General features: G+C 38.0%; 1 protein-coding gene across 2 annotated transcripts in view; it reads left to right on the top strand.

Moving 5' to 3' along the window:
• CSTPP1 (centriolar satellite-associated tubulin polyglutamylase complex regulator 1) overlaps nucleotides 1-20,534 on the top strand; it is a 186,810-nt gene that overhangs the window by 85,438 nt on the left and 80,838 nt on the right. For both annotated transcript variants that reach the window (XM_058527013.1, XM_058527012.1), the window contains exon 3: nucleotides 182-312. In XM_058527013.1, coding sequence (XP_058382996.1) covers nucleotides 182-312 — 131 coding nt within the window. The remainder of the gene's footprint in view (nucleotides 1-181; nucleotides 313-20,534) is intronic.

The following is a 20,534-nucleotide window of genomic DNA, read 5'->3' as shown; positions in this document are numbered from 1 at the left end:
TATGTGAAGAGACTTCCTCATAGTTCAGAGTTTTGTCTAATCTATAGTTCGGAGTATTGTTGGAGAAAAAAGATTTTCCCCCTATTTGGCAGTGGTTCTATCTGGTCTTGATTTTTCCTTCTGATTCCAGATTTCCAGAACTACCCATCTAATGATGATTTCTTGATTTTTCTCTTCGCAGTTTTAACAGTGTATGTCAGGGAACTCACATTCTCTTTCGGGAATTCAGCTTCATCCAAGCCACCCCTCACAATAGGGCATCATTCTTACGGGCCTTCTGGAGATGCTTCCGAACTGTGGGCAAAAATGGCGGTAAGTCTTCCCAAATTCTTTTCTTGCCTTCCTTTCTTCCTTCCAAACTTCTTTCTTTTGTTCCTATAAATACTGTTTGAGGGTATGCTGTTCAAGGCTCTCAGAACACCTTACTTTTGAGGTGCTATCCATCTGTGTCAGAGATACTACCAACATTACTACCACCATCACCGTCACTAATGATACTTATTAAGAGCCAAGCATAGCTTTGAGCGTTTTACATAGTAGTAATTTATTTAATCTTCACAACATCTCTCTGTGGTAGATAGGATAATCCACATTTTATAACTAATGAAACTGAGGATCACAGGGGTTAAATAACTTGACAAGGGTACACAGTAAATGCTGAGGCCAGATTCATACGCAGGCAGTCTGGATCCAGAGCCTTTGCTCTTGGCAAATATTAAAATGCCATCCATTAAATTCAAGGAATGATGTGAATACAAAGAAGGAAACTCCTGAGTGTGGGGGGTGGGATGGGAATACTATTGTTAGAGAGGGGGGAGAGCATGGATCAGAGAAGGTTCTCCTGAGAACTGGCTGTTTGATCTAAGTTGGGAAGGAAGAGTAGGAGGTATCCACGTGGATAAAGGAGCGAAGGGCATTCTGGGTAGAGCATGTGCTATGGTGTAGAAGCATAAAAGAACCTGGAGTAGTTAAGAAACTGAAAAGATCAGAATGGCTAGAGTTTGTGAAGAAAGTTATAGGAGATGAGCCTGTAAAGGAATAAAAGAAAGAATCAGGTCCTGAAAGACCATTTTTTTGGCCATAAAAAAGAAGTTGGGCTTTATTCTGTAGGTATTATTTGAAGGATGTTAGACAGGAGAATGATGTGATGATATCTGAGTTCTAGAAAGGTCATTCTAAAGGCAGTGTGGAAATGGCTTAGGGGGCGAGCCTGGAAGCAAGGAGCATAGTTAGGAGACTTGCAGGAGTTAAGGAGAGATAACAAGAGCCAAAACTAAGGCGATATCTGTGGACATGGAAAGGGCGCCTTCAGAGATAGAATCCACAGGATGCGGTGACTGGGTTTGGCATGTAAGGTGAGTGAGAAGACCAGTGATAAATTTCCAGGTAAGTGTACAGTTCTGTAGCATTAAGTACACTCACATTATTCTGAAACCATCATCACCATCCATCTCCAGAACTTTTTCATCTTCCCAAACTGAAACTCTATATCCATGGAACACTAAGTCTCCATTCTCTCCTCCCCCCAGCCCCTGGCAACCACCTTTCTGCTTTGTCTCTATGAATTAGACTACTCAAGGTACCTCATATGAGTATAGTCATGTAATATTTATCCTTTTGTGAATAACTTATTTCACTTAACGTAATGTCCTCCAAGTTCATTCATGTTGTGACATGTCTCAGAATTTCCTTCCTTTTAAAGGCTGAATAATATTCCATTGTATGTGTATACATTTCATTTATCCATCTGTCATGGATACTTGGGTTGCTTCCACCCTCTGGCTAATGTGAATAGTGTGATATGTTAAGTTTTTGAAAAGTTCACATTTCTTAGTGACAATTAAAAACCTTCATTAAGCAGCAGGAAATACTCAGGTTCTAGAAACATAGATTTTGCGGAGTAGAATAAAATTTACTAAAGTAAGATTTTCATTTCACCTTAAAACGCTTGAGAGAGAAACTATGGCACTGGAAAATGCAAGTCATTTTTATATTTGCATATTGTTGGTTTGACATCTTATGATTATATTCCAAGGAAAATATTAAGAAAAACACTGATTAAAAATGTCTTAATTGAGACTTTATCTTGGTGTGAGGTAAAGGGCAAAAGATACCCATTGGAAGCTTCTTTTAAAAAATGGCACTAGGTTGTTACATTCAGAATACTAAAATAGGTTAAATTATCCAAAATTTTCAGATTTAGAATCTCTACATCAAAGTCTTTGTTCACATCTGTTTTCAAGGGCCTGTTCTCATTCCTACCTTTATATTATGTGTTTTTCCAAAGAAGTATTGAATACCTTTAAGACTATAGTGATGTCTAACTTATAGTTTTCTACAGTGGCCCTAACTTAAAGTAGAGGAAGGCCTAAACTATTTCCTCATTCATTCAACAAATATTTCTGGTAGCCTTACCGTGTGCCTGGCACTGGAGTTATAGTAAGTGAACAGATACACTCCCTGCTTTCATTGAATTTAGAGGATCCCCCACCCTGCTCTATTGGAGGCTACTGCTACTTTATATAGATACTGAAACTTCTTTTCTAAAACCCCTACCTAGTATCTTGTTAGATCATTTCCACTATCCTAAGAAATAGGTGAGGTAGGTATTATTGTGCCCATTTTCTACTTTTTTTTTTTTTAGGAAGATTGGCCCTGCACTAACATCTGCTGCCAATCTTCCTCTTTGTATTTATTTATTTATTTTTTTCTCCCCAAAGCCCCAGTACATAGTTGTGTGCCATAGTTGTAGAGTTGTAGCTCTTGTATATGGGACGCCGCCTCAGCATAGCTTGATGAGCGGTGAGCAGGTCCGCACCCAGGATCCAATCCGGTGAACCCCGGGCCACCAAAGCGGAAGGCACGAACCCAACCACTACGCCACCGGGCCGGCCCCATATTGTGCCCATTTTGTAAATAATGAAATCATGGAACTTGCAGAAAGATTGCACAGTGGATTAGTAACAAAATTGGAAATAGAACACAGATTTACTAATATGCTAATGTGCTATTTCTACTATTCCAATCACAGCTTCTATGACATGTAACTCTAGAGATCATCCATCTCAATTACACTGTTGTGCAACAAGTACTTAGTGTACTGGGACTAGCATCATCTTTTTGACAGAATATATGCTCTAGTGGGCAAAAATGAATGTAGACTCAATTTTAAGTGAACTACGTCAGAAAAACTAACCTGTTGGTTTCTACATGAACAAAACTGGGAGCTATGAGTAAAAAGGTGAAGTTTGTACAATTTCATCAGAACCTGTCTGTCCCAGTCCTTTCCCAGTCCCTTAATCAGTCAGCAAATATTTAGTAAATACTCACTGTATTGAAGAATGGTGCATACAGCTAGAGCTGGTTTCTGTGAAATAGCACATGGAGATAACTATAGAAAACAGCCTTTAGATATCCTTAATTCTTTTCTTGATTTAGAAGTGGGGCCTCTTCAAGAATTTATTTACTATCACAAGGGATCCATATAGCATCTGGACTCTAAGCAGATGTGGGTTTCTTTATCTTTCTTATAGCAGCTGCCAGTGATTCATCCAGCTGCTGAGAGGAAGCAGTTCCAAGTTCTCCCTGTTTCTCCTGTGCCATAAACAAGACCTAGATTTTATGCTGGATATTTATTGTTATGCTTCTTAATCAGACAGCCTCTGATTTCTTAAAGACCAGATGCAACATTTGTGTCTAGGTGATCCAAAAATCTTTGGTTGAATAGTTTTAATATATTCTCAGTTTCTTCCAGGAAACTTTAGAACATCTTTCAGTCCCAGAATGTGTCAGTCCCCAATTTTAATCCAGAATGAGCAAAAACACTCAGAGGCAAGGTTCCAAAAGAAAGTATTTATTAAGCCCCGTTTTTTCAATTAGAATGCCAAGTACCAGACTCCTACTCAGTGGAGCTGCTACTGTATTATTCTCCTGCAGATAACTTCCTTGGAACGTCGTGTACATATTTTAGCATTATCAGGAGGAAACTAACTCTTCTGGGAGGTAGCAAAAGAAGAGCAGAGTTCCAACATAACATATCTAAAAATGAAGCCACCTGTGGAAAACTAAGGACCTGATCCCTTCTGGCTAGAAACATTTTATCCCGGTTTTTAGTGAGTACAGGGATGCAGTGTCATTTCTGGATGACTGAGTATTGAATGATGCTAATTTTCCTGTGTCTGAATTTCAAATAATCTCATAAAGACTATAGTGAACCTCTTGCTATCTTTAGACTATTAGAAGCAAAAAGATCTATTCAAATATAATAGCCTTTAAAATTCAGCCTCTCACTTTGGTATTTCTTTCAGTGTAGAAAGATTAATCCAGATTTTCCAAGTCTGGCAAAGATTGAAATTCTTTTGAAGTAATCTTCCCTTCTGTTTAGGGATATTGGTTCAAAAAAGCTTTTGTCCAGTTTATTTTCACAGTTTATTAGAATGTAATTTTGAGCTTTTTGCTTTTACCAATGAATATCTATATTTCATTTAATAAAATAATGATAGGTACTTCTTCTTCTGCCCATGAAGAAGTACCTTACGTACTAAAGGAATTGCCCTCCTGGCATAAACAACTAGAAAATCACTGTTTCAGACACTGGACAACAGTCAATGTGGGACTGTGGTCCCTGAGAGGCAGCTGCCAAGAGACAGCACAGGAAGGGAGATTGTCAAAGAGCCCAGTGGTCTTACTGAGTTGAGGAGGCAGAGACTGCGGTTTAGGGAGGCCAAGTGGCCAGAATTTGCAGGGCCGAGTACCAGAGATGAGGGAGTTGCCCAGTAAGCTTCGGAGAGCTACAAGTGGGTATTTGAGTCTTTAGCTTCAAACTCTGCACGTGTGTGGGTTGGAAAAAGAACCACCAGAAGACAGTAGACCAGACAATTCCTGGAGTATACGCAGGGCTGGGGATAGGTCGCTCTTCTACCGTCTGGAGTGGAGAGACCTCAGAATACACAGGGCATTGGCATTGAATAGAGTCCTCAACAACTTAGAAGCAAAAAGTATTAAACTGATCTGCAAGTAACTTAACTGTATACCAGAACAAAATTCAATACTCCTTAAAGAAATTCAGTAAAACCTAGCACTCAACAACATAAAATTCACAAAGTCTAGCATCCAATTAAAAATTACCGGACATTAAAAGAAGCAGGAAGATATGACCCATAACCAGGAGAAAAATCAATTGATAGAAACACAAACCTGAAAATGACAGAGATGACAGATTTAGCTAACAAGGACCTTTAAACAGTTATTTTAAATCATGTAGATATGTTCAAGTATGTAAAGAAAAACATGAATATGATTAAGAGATAAGTGGAAGATGTTAAACAGATCCAAATGGAATTTCTAGACATAAAAAATACAATATCAGAAATGAAAATAATGTTAATAATAATAATTAACATTTATTAAGTGCTTCCTATGTAGATTCTCGTTTTTCTTCACAGCAATCCAATGTATTAGGTAGATACTGTTATTATCTCCTTTGCACAGAAAATCAAAATGAGATTTAGAAAGTTAAATAACTTGTTCTAGGTCACACATCTAGTAAGTGAAGAACCTTGTCAATTTGTGTGGTATTTTCACATATGACACTGGCAGAAGCATGGAAAATAGACGGAAGGCAGGTGGTAAGACTGAAGACCAAGACCAGTTAGGAGCCGATTACAATAGAACAGGAAATGGCATGGAATTGAAAAGCTATTTAAGGAGTTGGTTTGACAGGACTTGCTGACTGACTGGGTGTAGGGTGTGGGAGAGGAGTTGAGAATGAGTGCCAGAATCTAAAGTATTGCCAATTTCATCCCTCCCTTCCTTTTTTTTTCTTTCATCTTTTGTGTTTTACTCTGAATTCACTGTGGTTTTATCTTCATAGTCTAGGTATATTCATTCATTCATCAAACATTCATGTATCAGTTGCTAGTGATAAAGCAGTGAGTGGAACAGACAGAAATTCCTGCTCTCATGGAGTTTGTGGTCTGATAATCAGAGATTTGAAAAAAAAAAATCCTTGCTTTTATAAAAGGAGCTCACATTCTAGGAATCAGGAAATTGCAGTGGGTCTGTATGATCGTACGATAAAAATTGTTACTTTTTCCTAAAATGTCTCGAGTTATGGCGGGTGAAGTGATCGCAAGGGAAAATGCCAACAATTTAGGCTGAAATTAAGCTTTTGGTCTGACTTCTCTGTGTAATTGCCTCAAACCTCCACTTGATTTTGCTTGTCACTAATCCTCATCCTCACCACTAAAAACCATTCTCTGAGGATTAGCAGTGCTTACTTCAGGAGTGGGGTGGCTGTCTTGTTTGAAATGTTAAAGAGCGTTTGTTACATTTGTAATTTTTAAAACAAGCAAAAATCCTTCCATGTAATCTCTTCACTCCTGTGGTTTCCTCTGGCCGGGCATCTTCACCTGCTCCCACCAGCGCTTCACCTCTCCTGATTTTCCCCGGAAACCCGATGTAGCCAATAAACAATTTCTTCAACCTCAAGTTCTGTTTCCTGTCTTCCATTTTACTTGTTCTCAATTCCTAATTTTCCTTTTTTTCATTTTTACTTCCTTCTTCAGAATCTTTTCTGCAGGGAGAACATTGACATCTGATGTCCCCTCAAATCTTTCACCTCACTACCTCCAATAACTTTAATCTTTCCCTGTATTTAAGTTTCCCTTTTTTCTATTTTGGTTGTTTGGGGCTGTCACACATGTCACACAAGCATTCCTGGAATGCTTTTGTCCCCACCTCCTCTCCCACCCAACCCTCCTCACCCTCCGTATGTAATACCCTTAGGTTGCTAACCTCTCTCCTTCTGGGTCTTAGTTTAAAGGTTAGCTCCTTAAAGGGGCCTTCTCTGTGACTCCCTTCCTCATCTGAATTAGATCCCTTCATTATTCTTTTTCAAATCATCCTATAATTTTTAGTCACATCATTTATTACAGTTTCTGACTAAATATTTTTTGGATGACATTTTACTCAGTGTCCATCTTCCTTATTAAATTGTAAGCTTTATGAAGGCAAGAACCTTGTTTGTTTTGCCAATAACTGTATTCCTAGCACCTAACATACATAAATGATTTCTTTTTTGTTATTTAACATGAAGACTCACCATTTTCTATTCCCTATGTGGAGGATAGATTATTGAATGGATTATAGTATCTTCTCTTTTATTAGAGGGTAAGGTTGGTTTTGAAAATCTGCTTTACACTAACTTTTCAAAATTATATAGGAGCCTGGATTTAAAATAATAATAGCTACGATTCATTCACCATCTACTGTATGCAAGGCAGTAAACTTCATGTTCAAAGTGGCCCACTAGCAACTGGCCCACTGTATTAAGTGACACCTAATTAAAATAATATGCAGTCCCCATTGGTGCTTCCAAACAAGAATGAGAAAGATTTAGATCATGATCTGTGTGCAAACTTGAAACATTGGTGAGGATCTTATAGTAGTACCTCCTTTCCTTCTTTTGTTTTCTGGGTCCAGCCTTTATGCTGTGAAAGAGATCACAAACCAATGGCCTGATAAGTACGTGTGCCTTGGCCTACAGATATGTTTTCTTTCCTTTTTTTTTTTTTTTGTGAGGAAGATTAGCCCTGAGCTTACATCTGTTGCCAACCCTCCTCTTTTTGCTGAAGAAGATTGGCGCTGGGCTAACATCCGTGCCCATCTTCCTCTACTTTGTATGTGCAACACCTGCCACAGCATGGCTTGATAAGCAGTGCGTAGGTCTGCACCTGGGATCTGAACCTGCAAACCCCGGGCCTCTGAAGCGGAGCATGCAAACTTAGCTGCTATGCCACCGGGCCGGCCCCTGCAGATATGTTTTCTTTGGCTGCAGTGTTTAAAAGAATTTTTTTTAATTAAATGCCAACATTTAACATAAAAATCTCAATTCATTTTCACTTAAAGAATGGAAAATCCTTCCAATACCATGCCCACATACCAACATAAAAATCTCAATTCAGTTTCACTTAAAGAATGGAAAATCCTTCCAATACCATGCCCACATTCCAACAGAGAGACAGTTCGCCGGGGTGGAGGTGCAGCTGCTCTCTTTAGGGAGGTCGTGTGGCCTCAGCTTAACCGCTATCCCCAGCTGCCTTGCTTCACCTGCTGACGTTTCCTGCCTGGCCTCTGAAGGCATTTGAGTTTGCTACCATTGCTAGAACTTCTTGGTCCATTTATAATCACTTGAAAGGTAGAGTTACACACTTAATTCAGAATGAGGAGTCAGGAGCTGATTCCTCAACTAGATTCTCTTTCTCTTTTCTCTTTGTTATCATGATGTATCAAAAACTTTTAGAATTAGAAGGGACCTTAGAAGTCATCTCGTTTTGAAACTAGGTCTAGGAGTTTTTAATATATATATATATTTCTCTTTATTGTGGTAAAATATACATGCCATAAAATCACCATTTTAACCACTTTTTAAATTTAGAAATCTCTTTTTGTTGGTAAAATATAAATAACATAAAATTTACCATTTTAACCATTTTTAAGTGTGCTATTCAGTGGCATTAACTACATTCACATTGTTGTGTAACCATCAACACCATCCATCTCCCTAACTTTTATCGTCTTCCCAAACTGAAAGATTTTTTTTTTTTTTGTGAGGAGGATCAGCCCTGAGCTAACATCCATGCTAATCCTCCTCTTTTTGCTGAGGAAGACCGGCTCTGAGCTAACATCTATTGCCAATCCTCCTCCTTTTTTTTCTCCAAAGCCCCAGTAGATAGTTGTATGTCATAGCTGCACATCCTTCTAGTTGCCTTATGTGGGACGCGGCCTCAGCATGGCTGGACAAGTGGTGCGTCGGTGCGCGCCCGGGATCCGAACCTGGGCCGCCAGTAGCGGAGCGCGTGCACTTAACCACTAAGCCATGGGGCCGGCCCTGAAAGATTTTACCTATTAAAAAATAACTCCCCATTTCCTCCTCCTCCAGCCCCTGATAACCACTGTTTTTACTTTCTGTCTTTATATATTTGACTATTCTAGGTACTTCCTATAAATGGAATCATACAATATTTGTCATTTTGTGTCTTATTTCACTGAGCGTGGTTTTTTCACAGTTTATCTGTGTTGTGGCATATATCAGAATTTCATTCCTTTCTATGACTGAATAATATTCCATAGTGTGTATATATCATACTTTGTTTATTCATCTGTCAATGGACACTTGGGTTGTTTCTACCATTTGGCTATTGTGAATAACACTGCTATGAACATGGGTGTACAAGTATCTGTTTGGTTCCCTGCCTTTGATTCTTGGATATATATTTAAAAGTGGAATTGCTGGATCATATGATAATTCTATATTTAACTTTTTAAGGAATTGCCATACTATTTTTCACAGTGGCTGCACCATTTTATATTCTCACCAGCAATTCACAGGGTTCCAATTTCTCCAGATCCTTACCAACACTTGCTATTTCCTGTTGTTTTGTTAATAGGCATCCAAATGGGTGTGAAATAGTATCTCATTGTGGTTTTGATTTGCATTTCCCTAATGACTAATGATGTTGAACATCTTTTTATACCCTTATTGGTCATTTTTATATCTTCTTTGGAGAAATGTCTATTTAAGCTCTTTGCCCATTTTTGAATTGAGTTGTCTGGTTTTTTGTTGTTGAGTTATAGGGGTTCTTTATATATTATGGATAAGAATCCCTTATTAGATATATGATTTGCAAATATTTTCTCTCTTTCTGTAGGTTGTCTTCTCACTTTCTTGATAGTATCCTTTGATGCACAAAAGGTCTTAATTTTGATGAAGTCCAATTTATGTCTTTTGGTCCCTGTTGCTTTTGGTGTCATATCTATGAAATCATTGCCAAATCCAATGTCATGAAGACATTGGATTGTTTTCTTCTAAGAGTTTTATAGTTTTAGCTCTTAAGTTTAGGTCTTTGATCCATTTTGAGTTAATTTTTTTATAAGGTGTAAGGTAAGAGTCCAGCTTCCTTCTTTTGCACGTGGATATCCAGTTTTCCCAGCACCACTTGTTGAAAAGACTTTTTGAACAGTCCTTTCCCCAGTGAATGGTACCCTTGACACCCTTGTTCAAAATCAGTTGACCATACATGTGAGGGCTTATTTCTGGGCTCTCTAATCTATTCCAGTGGTCTACGTGTCTGTTTTTATGCTAGTACCATACTGTTTTAGTTACTGTGGCCTTGTATTAAGTTTCCAAGTTGAGAAGTTTGAGTCCTCCAACTTTATTCCTCTTTTTCAAGATTGTCATTGCTATTCAGGGCCCCTTGCAATTCCTTATAAATTTGAGGATTGGCCGTTCTATTTCTGTGAAAAAAGCTGTTGGAATTTTGATAGGGATTGTGTTGAATCTGTAGATTGCTTTGGGTAGTATTGATGTCTTAACAATTTTAAGTCTTCCTATCCATGAACATAGGATGTCTTTCTGTTTATTTAGGTCCTCAATTTCTTCAGTAGTATTTTGTAGTTTTCAGTATGCAAGTCTTTCACCTCCTTGGTTAGATTTATCCCTAAGTATTTTATTCTTTTCATGCTATTATAAATGGAACTGTTTTTCTTAGTTTCCTTTTTGCATTATTCATTGCTAGTTTATAGAAATGTAATTGATTTTTGTATATTGATTTTATATCTTGCATCTTCGCAGAATTTGTTTATTAGTTGTAACAGTTTGTGTGTGTATAATCTTTAGGGTTTCCTATGTCATGCCATCTTCAAATAGAGATAGTTTTACCTTTTCCTTTCCAATTTACAAGTCTTTTATTTCTTTTCCTTGCCTAATTGCTCTGGTTAGAACTTTGTGTTCTATGTTGAGTAAAAGTGGCAAAAGCAGCCATCCTTGTCTTGTTCCTGATGTTAAGGGAAAGCTTTCCAGTGTTTGGTTTTAAGATAAAAGCCTGTTAAGAAAATTGTGATTCACACAGATAAGTAGCTTTAAATACTAATAGATTTGTTTTTAACATCTTGACATCCAGTCAATTTTGTTTTTTAGTTATACTGATCCAAATATTTAAAAAAGGAGTGATAGTAAATTTTTTGTGTCAAAGCTGAGTTACTAATGTACCTGACAATTGTTCACATTCCTAAGTGATGAGTAATCACTTTGGTGAAATCAGTGAATGGTTTTCTCAGCTAGTTTAAAAACTTCATTGTTTGGAAAAAAATGTATCTTATAGCATCATCTATGAACTGTTCATTGATACTATTTCTTTTCTTTTTAATTGATATCATAGTAGTTTATAACATTGTGAAATTTCAGTTGTACATTATTGTTTGTCAGTCCCCATATAAATGCGCCCCTTCACCTCTTGTGCCCACCCTCCATCCCTCTTCCCCCTGGTAACAACCAAACAGTTCTCTCTGTCCATGTGTTAGTTTATCTTCCAAATATGAGTGAAATCATATGGTGTTTGTCTTTCTCTGATTGGCTTATTTCACTTAACATTATACCCTCAAGGTCCATCCATGTTGTTGCAAATGGGACAGTTTTGTCTTTTTTTATGGCTGAGTAGTATTCCATTGTATATATGTACCACATCTTCTTTATCCAATCATCAGTCGATGGACACTTGGGTTGCTTCCACTTCTTGACTATAGTGAATAATGCTGCAATGAACATAGGGGTGCATAAGCCTCTTCGGATTGTTGATTTCAAGTTCTTTGGATAAATACCCAGTAGTGGGATAGCTGGATAATAAGGTATTTCTATTTTTAATTTTTTGAGGAATCTCCATACTGTTTTCCATAGAGGCTGCACACTGGTGCTGTTTCTTGAAAAGATCAGATACCTCAGAGGTTTCTATAGATTGCATTGTGTCCCCCAAAATTCATATGTTGAAGCCCCTAACCCCCAATGTGACTGTGTTTGGAGGTGGGGCCTATAAGGATGTAATTAAGGTTAAATGAAGTCATAAGAGTAGAGCCCTGATCCAGTAGGATTAGTGTCCTCATGAGAAGAGACACCAAAGAGCCTGCCCCCTTTCTCTGCCATGTGAGAACACAGTGAGAAGGCGGCCTTCTGCAACCAAAGAGAGATTCCTCACCAGACGCTGACCCTGCTGGCTCCTTGATCTTACATTTCCAGTCTGCAGAACTGTGAGAAAATAAATTTCTCTTGTTTAAGCACCCAATCTGTGGTATTTTATTTATTTATTTATTATTTTATTTTATTATTATTTTTAGTTTTTTTTTTTTTTTTTTGCTTGTTTGTTTTTGTGAGGAAGATCAGCCCTGAGCTAACATCCATGCCAGTCCTCCTCTTTTTTTTTTGCCGAGGAAGACTGGCCCTGAGCTAACGTCTGTGCCCATCTTCTTCCACTTTATGTGGGACGCCGCCACAGCATGGCCTGACAAGCGGTGTGTCGGTGCACACCCGGGATCCAAACCCGGGCTGCCAGCAGCGGAGCATGCACACTTACCTGCTACACCACGGGGCCAGCCCCTGTGGTATTTTATTATGGCAGCCCAAGGAGACTAATACAGAGGCCATTTTATTACTCACAGTTTCAACAAAGAAAAATTAATTTTGTTTTGCGTGTTGAGTCCAAATCCTGTTTTGATTCATCACTTAACATTTTATCTGAGGTTGTAAGTATGGCTGTGTTGTAAGCCTAAATTGAGCCATTCGATTTTTGTAGAATATCAGTAAAATTTCCAAGTTGATAAACCCATATTTAATGGATTTACTTAAGGTAGAAATAATAATAATTTCTTATTTTATTCGACTATTATTCTGACAACTGCCTTATGTCAGAAAATTTATAAGTGTATATGTATATATGCTTATATATATAAGTATAAAGAATAAATTCTGGTATAACTACTGATAGCTCTGCAAATAACTATGAAAGGTCTGCGATTTAAAAGCCTCATTCTAAAAATTGATAGGCTTTATCAATTTGTATAACATTATCCAATAGTGTTTTGAAAAACGCTTGCATAATTTTAACGGCTAGTACTTTCCTACACAATATCTGGTGACGTGTTAAGGCCGTTTCTTTTATACGATCGGCTACTTCATAAATCTTGTCCGCCATTGCTTTTCCAGTCTCAGTACAGAAACGTCTGCATCTGTACCACTTTGTTATGGCTTAACACTTAAAGACTTCTATCTTATAATTATGAAGATTTTGTAAAGTGATAAGTCTACTCGATTTGGTTCCATGACCACATCCTGTAGAAACAAGTGAAAAGAGAGCTTGATAACCTCTGTGCTCTCACCCAGTAGAATGTAAAGATTTTATGTAATCTCAGCCCTATGCCAGTATGGCCCTGGATTAAAAAGAACAGAAAAAGATCAGAGCAGATAAAAACCTTCCTAATCACATTTAAAACACATTTACAAGTTCAAAAATATATCTTTGTGAAGCAGGAGAAGCTCCCCAATGAGTTAACCTGAGAGCACAGGTTGATAGTATCTATATATTAAAATTTACTGTGTAACATATTTAGTGTGCATTGTTTTTCTTATAGATTTCTTATGTTTTTAATAAGAAAAGTATTAAAATTAAACATCTGTAGAAGCTTACAAATGCCTCTGATAAGTTCTAGGCTTCTGGTTTGAAAACTACTTAGATACTTCAACGCTTCCCCTGTTGTATAGATATAAAGTTGAGGCCTGAGGTCTCCCAGCTGGTTGGTAAATTCAGGTCTTCTGACTCTCAGTCAGATGCTCTTTCAATTAACATCAACTGCTCTTGCCCTGATGCTAAGTGAACATAAACATATTTTATGTCATTTAGTCTCTGAGATCAATGTATAATTTTCTAGCACAAAATGTAATCCAAGTAGTTAAGGCATAAGAATGTATTGCAATTGGCTATGATTTTATATCTTATTTCATTGCTTTACAGTTGGAGGAAAGGTACCTACAAGTTCTTTAATTTTAAGTTCCATTTTATCTGTCTTCAAGAGAAAAAATAAAGTTATTCCATCTTTGTTTAAAATAAAGAATCATGATTCTTATTATTGAGGGAAGTATAGTACTTGCTTTACTGCATATTTCATGCTTTGAAGGACATAATAAGCAGAATTTGGAAGTTCTTTGAAAATACAACCAAGAGTTTTTTAAAAGTTATGCTGAAATGAGACTTTACCATGAGATGTTATTAAACCCATTCTCTAAAGTAGATCTACCGGAAAACGGAATGGTGTCTCTTAGGCTTCTGAAATCCCTTGCTCTCGTGGTTCTGTTAGAAACAAAAAGTAAATGACTAAATTAAAGTTTACGGACTATGAATCAAAATAAAACCACCTTATGTTAAAGATGTAAATTTAATAAACTATACTTTTTGGTTGTTTTGGTGGATTTTAAGCTGGAAGTATATAAAAGCAAGTATAAGGAGTGTTGAAAATTGAATCTTTTCCAGTTTTATTTTGCTTGGCATAACCTGCTCTTCATGCCCACTGCCACACCTGACCCTAATTTTAGAACCCTAATTAAACGCTTCGGAGAGGTTGTCAAAAAGACAGATTCCTTGATCCCATCTCCAACCTACTGAATCAGAGTTAGCAGGGGAGGGACCTGGGAGTTCCTTGTTTAACAAGTGTTTCAGGTGATTTTTATTATCGCTCAAGTGTGGGAAACATTGAGTAACTTCTTTTTTTCTTTGCTCTAGGCCTTGCTCTACATCAGCAGTTTTCAACCCTGGTTGCATGTCAAGTTAGCTTAGGGAGATTTTTGAAAATACTGATGCCCAAGCCCCATCCTAGACCAATTTAATCAAAATCTTTGGGTTGGGACCTACGCATTTTTTTTGGAAATGTTTTAAGTAAAAAAAATTTTTTTTTTTTTTTGCTGAGGAAGATGTGCTCTAAGCTAACATCTGTTGCCAATCTTCCTCTTTTTTTTTTTTAATGTGAGCCGCCACCACAGCATGACCACTGACAGATGAGTGGTGTGGGTCCACACCTGGGAACCAAACCTGGGCTGCTGAAGCAGAGTGTGCCGAACTTAACCATTAGGCCACGAGGGCTGGCCCTAAGTAAAATTTTTTTATTGCAGCATAACATATATAGAGAAATGTGCAAAATAATAAATGTAGAGCTCAATGAATTTCTACAAAATAAACGTACTCATGTAATATCCATCCAGATAAAGAGAGAACATTACCAGCACCCCAGATGCCTCTCCCAGCCCCCTTGCAGTCATTACTCCTCTCTAGGGTAACCACTAATCTACCTTTTATCACCATAAACTAGACGTGCCTGATTTTGGACTTCATGTAGCTAGAATCATAGAGCATGCACTCTTCTGTGTCTGGCTTCTTTTGCTCAACATTCTATTTCTGATTTGTTGTTGGGTTTTGCTACAGTTTGTTCTTTTTCATTGTTGTACAGAATTGCATTTTATGTATAAACCACAGTTTATTTATCCATTCTACAGTAGGTGGCATTTGGGTTGTTTTCAGTTTGGGGCTAGTACAAACAATGTTGCTATAAACATACTTTTATATGTCTCTTGGTATACAGATTTCTGTTAGGTAGGTACTTAGGAGTGGAATTGCTGGAAATGTGCATGTTCAGCTTTAGCACATATTCCCAGATTTCCAAAGTGATTGTACAATTTTCCACATTTAGCTGCAGTTTATGTGAGTCCCTGTTTTTTGGAACTTTTTGGGGGGCCCACGCATTTTAAAAGTTCCGTAGGTGATTCTGATACACACTGAAGCTTGAGAACTACTGCAAGATCTTTTATAAATATAATTCTCTAAAGCACAGCCCTGGCCTTGTCACCCTCGCTTAGAACATCAGTGGTTCCGTATTGCCTACATTTGAAGTATGAATTCCACTGCCTTACACTTTAGGCCACTCATGATCTAACCTCGGCTCTTCCAATCACTGCTCTCCTGATCATAGCCTACACTCTCACCACACAAAGATACTCGCTCTCCCCCAGACACTCCCTAAGCTTTTCTCCTTAAACACACATATGTTTTTACTTTTCTATCTGTGTGGAAGAACTTTCTTGCATGGCTGTCACAGTCCTGCCCATCCTCAAGTAGACCCAGTGCAAGTAACACATCTTCTGAAAGTCCTCCTGATTCCCACTTCCTCCCCTCCTTGGCCTCCCTTACCTCCACCCAAAAGTGATCTCTCTTATGACACAAACTCTGTCATACCTTATATTTAGTTATCGGCAAACATAATCTGTTTCCTAAGATATAACATGGGGTTAAGAATAAATCGATTTCTATGTCTTTCCTGTCTCCTCATCTAGATTGTAAGTTTGTAATATCAAGCTCCACGTGAAGCACTAAAGAGAAAGACTTCAGAGTCTGGTGGCCCTAGGTTCAGGTGGCCTTTTTATCGGATGTAGCTGTGTGACCATAGTCAAGTCGCTTTTTCCAGGCCTTAGGTTTCTTGTCTGTAAAATGGCGAGTATACTACTTCAGTGTTGTGAAAGCTAAATGAGATAATGGTTTATGCCAGTTGCTTGTGTCATTGTGATAAGTATCATTGTTAGCTCTCTTGAGGGCAGAGACAGCATATTTTATCTCTGGATTCCCACTCAGTGCCTTTGCTTGTTGTAGATGCAACTACAACTGAGTAACTAAGTTAATGAATGCCTGCTGGACGATTGGATGGGCATGCTTATTTCTAGTCCATTTCCAATAAGTTCAGCTTTCAAGGAGCAGTTCAAATTTCAATTTAACCATCAGACATAGACAGAAAGTAGGGTTTCTACTAGAAACTTTAAAAACTGTATTAAAAAGGCCAAATCCCCAGTTTAACCACACAACAGCTGCTCTCCTGCTGCTGCCAGGAAATAGGGAAAACCCTCCAAGAGCTATTTGCTGTTTGTTTGTTCATCTCCTGATAAACATGTCGTGACTTGGGGAGAGCACACACTTCCCCTGCAGGCCAGCACGGGTTTGGGAAGTTGCATGCAGCAGCAATAAGGAAGGAATCACCCACTCTGTGGGAGAGGTTCCCGCAGGGGCTCAGCTAAGTCCGTTTGCAGTTTTGCTGAGTTATTTACTAAGATGAAGGGACTGGGTGTGGCTGAGATTCCTCCTGGGAAGTCACTTCAAGAATCTCCCTAATTTTCTCGCCCTTCATCTTTGTTCTCTGGCTTTGGTGCAAGGGTGCAGTCAGTCGCACCCAGTTGGCTGCTGTTCCCAGCACACTGAATTCTTTGAAGCCGGCTGTTGCAGCCAAGGATTCCCTGCCCTGTTCTTTTCCCCTTGCTCTGATTTAAAAAACAGTTTTGGAAATTGTCATCTGGCGTGGAGATTGATGAGAAGGAACTTTGTGGGTTGCATGCTGTTTTTCTAGATACATAGGACCAAAAAGGACCTTTAGAGCTTTAAATTATCATTTCTCGAAAACTTATTATTGATGAATTTTACATGAGCAAATTATACAAAGCAGGCCCTGCCATCACCACTATCATTTAATAGTATTTTAGTGCTAAGAGACTGTACAAGTGAGACAAAACTGATACTGGAGAGTATTTATCATCACCCATGTCACTTACAGGAGGAATATCATGTATTAACTGATTGAAACTTCAGGAAAGATGTATAACAAAACATACAAGGATTAATGGGTAGTCCACAAAAATGTTTACCACATGACCAATATCTTTTAAAATATGAACAAATAAATGAATTTAACCATGTTATAATCACACTGGGTCTGATGACAAAAGATTCTGAAAAATATATTAAAAGAATCTGAAAAATATCTAATTCCAATGTTCAAAACCTTGTTTGTCATGCTAACTTGCCAATAATTCTTTGGAAGCACATTTCTACTTTTAAAATAAAATTGAATTCAGGAAGCAATGATGGACAAGGAAGTGATAAAATTCTAGGCAGACATTTAAAATCTACATTTATTGCCTCAAGCTGCAGAACAGCATGACAATATAATACTATTTATATAAAATTATATATTTTTATGTCTGTATATGTTTATATGCATACAGAAATGTTTGGAAAGAGGTTTACAAAAATGTTGTTGGGATTTTACTTTTTTCTTCAAACTTTTCTATATTGTTTGAGTTTTTGTTTGGTTTGGTTTTGTTTGTTTGTTTTTGTTGAGGAAGATTTGTCCTGAGTTAACATCTGCTGCCAATCTTCCTCTTTTTTTCTTGAGGAAGATTTGCCCTGAGCTAACATCTTTGCCAGTCTTCCTCTATTTTGTATGTGGGATGCTGCCACAGCATGGCTGACAAGTGGTATAGGTCTGCGCTCAGGATCCAAACCCAGGCTGCCAAAGTGTAGCATGCCAAACTTAAGCACTAGGCTGGAGGGCTGGTTCCTGTTTGAGTTTTTTAATAATGATCATGTACCATTTTTATAATCACAATAAAAATAAAGCTATTTTAATTTGAAAAAAAGAAAATTTTGTTTGAGCATCTGCTATATGTCCAAAGTGGTCCTAGGAGTTCTGAGGTATAAGAAAAAAGGCTGTGGCCTGGCCACCAAGATGCTTACAATCTAGATGGGAAGACAGCTGGAGGATGGTATAGTGTAGAGTGTAATCAGATGTCAGGATATGTGGTTCAGAGAAGTGCTGCAGACCACCAGGAAGAGGAGAGGGCATGTGGAAGCTTCCATTGAAGAGAGGAGGCTCAGGCTGGACCTTGAAAGAAGGGCAGAATTGGACTAGCAAGAAGGAGGAGGGCATTTTAGGCAGTGTGAGCCCTGAAGTGATGGTAATAATGGTTCTGAAAAGACAGTGAGGAAACCAGTTATTTAGAGTAATAAGCAAATATGATTTGTGGTAGAGAAATTTGCTTTATTGGCAGATTTATTTCATAATATATCTTTATTTTGATATATTTAAAACTATATTTTAGTGTACTTGAGCATTTTAAAAAGCAGATCCTAGGGCCGGCCCCGTGGCATAAGCGGTTAAGTACATGCGCTCCGCTGTGGCAGCCCGGGGTTTGCCGGTTTGGATCCTGGGCGTGCACCAACGCACCACTTGTCAAGCCATGCTGTGGTGGCGTCCCATATAAAGTGGAGGAAGATAGACATGGATGTTAGCCCAGGGCCAGTCTTCCTCAGCAAAAAGAGGAGGATTGGCAGATGTTAGCTCAGGGCCGATCTTCCTCAAAAAAAAAGCAGAGCCTAGAAAAATAGGTATAATTATTCTGAATATTGACTCTATAAAGTGATGTAAAAACTATGACTGCTATGAACATTTCATTATTTTAGTGTATTAAGGATGGAAAACTTCAATACATGTGCTCTGTAATCCTGTCATCTCTGTCCATAAGCTTGTTCTCAATTCAGCCAGTAGCTTTTTGTATAGTCTTTTAATTTATGATTAATATGTCCCCACGTTTTTCTTCTATTAAAAAATCAAAAAGTGGGGTGTGAAGGATGGGAAGCAAAACAAACAAAAAATGTATATTAAAAAAAGACATTAAGATTGAGACTTTTCAAACAATTGAGTCAGGATTCACTTTCAGTACTTACTTGGTTAACATGGCTACATTAAATTTGTAGTATACACCCTAAGTACTGTAGCCATGTAAACTATACTTATCATGCAAACAAGTTTTTCTGAGAATCATGTATTTGAAATTTTAAATACAAAATGTCAACCATAAAGCTTTTCTTTTAGAATTCATGTATTTATTAAGTGCTTTTAGTGTTCAAAGCACTGTGCTAGTGATGAAAGGTATGCAGAAAACTCATTCATTTATCCATTCATTCATCCAACAATATTTGTTGAGTATGTCCTCTGTGCCAGGTATTATTCTAGGTGCTGGAACTAAAAGGATAAGAAGGACATAGTTCTATTTTGGGGGGGTAGTGCGAGGAAGATTAGCACTGAGCTAACATCTGTTGCCAATCCTCCTCTTTTTGCTGAGGAAGGCTGGCCCTGGGCTAACATCTGTGCCCCTCTTCCTCTACTTTATATGTGGGACGCCTGCCACAGCATGGCTTGATAAACAGTGCATAGGTCTGCACCCGGGATCCAAACCTGCGAACCTTAGTCCACCAAAGCAGAGTGCGTGAACTTAACCACTATGCCACTGGGCCAGCCCCTATAGTTCTATTTTTAAGGAGCTCATAATCTAGTTGGAAAGAAAATGGACATGTAAATAAACAGTTATAGACCACTGGTACAAAGTGTCAGGTCAAATATGTATGTTTATTTCCTCTCTCTGTAGAACACACTAAAATTATAATAAAGGGGAAAAAAGATGTAAAGCCAAAAGGACAAAGAGAACAAGAGAAGAGTTGACAGTAAATGATAGGTGTCAATCAAATTTTAGAAAGGGGATAGCAGATGGATAAGTAGAAACTGATTTCACAGAGAAAGCTGATGACTAACTACTTACAAAAGAGAAAAGTATCTGTTTGTGCCACAGAGGTCTAGAAGGATTCAAGAATTGGAGGTGTCAGGTACTCTAAAATCAGTAGTGAGAGGAGAGTAAAAACAAGAGGATTTGTTGAAAGTCTTTATAAGGAGCAGATAGATCCCCACATCCCCTCCCCCACGTCAAGCATCAAGGTCAGTGCCCTTCCCCATCCAGTAGAAGATTGGAGAAATAAACTACAGGAGCTCTTGACTCAAGAATACCA

Source organism: Diceros bicornis, chromosome 31, assembly GCF_020826845.1.
Source record: "Diceros bicornis minor isolate mBicDic1 chromosome 31, mDicBic1.mat.cur, whole genome shotgun sequence".
NCBI classification, from domain to species: domain Eukaryota; kingdom Metazoa; phylum Chordata; class Mammalia; order Perissodactyla; family Rhinocerotidae; genus Diceros; species Diceros bicornis.
The sequence above is the reverse complement of the archived record's forward strand: the minus strand, read 5'-3'. Positions and strand labels throughout refer to the sequence as shown.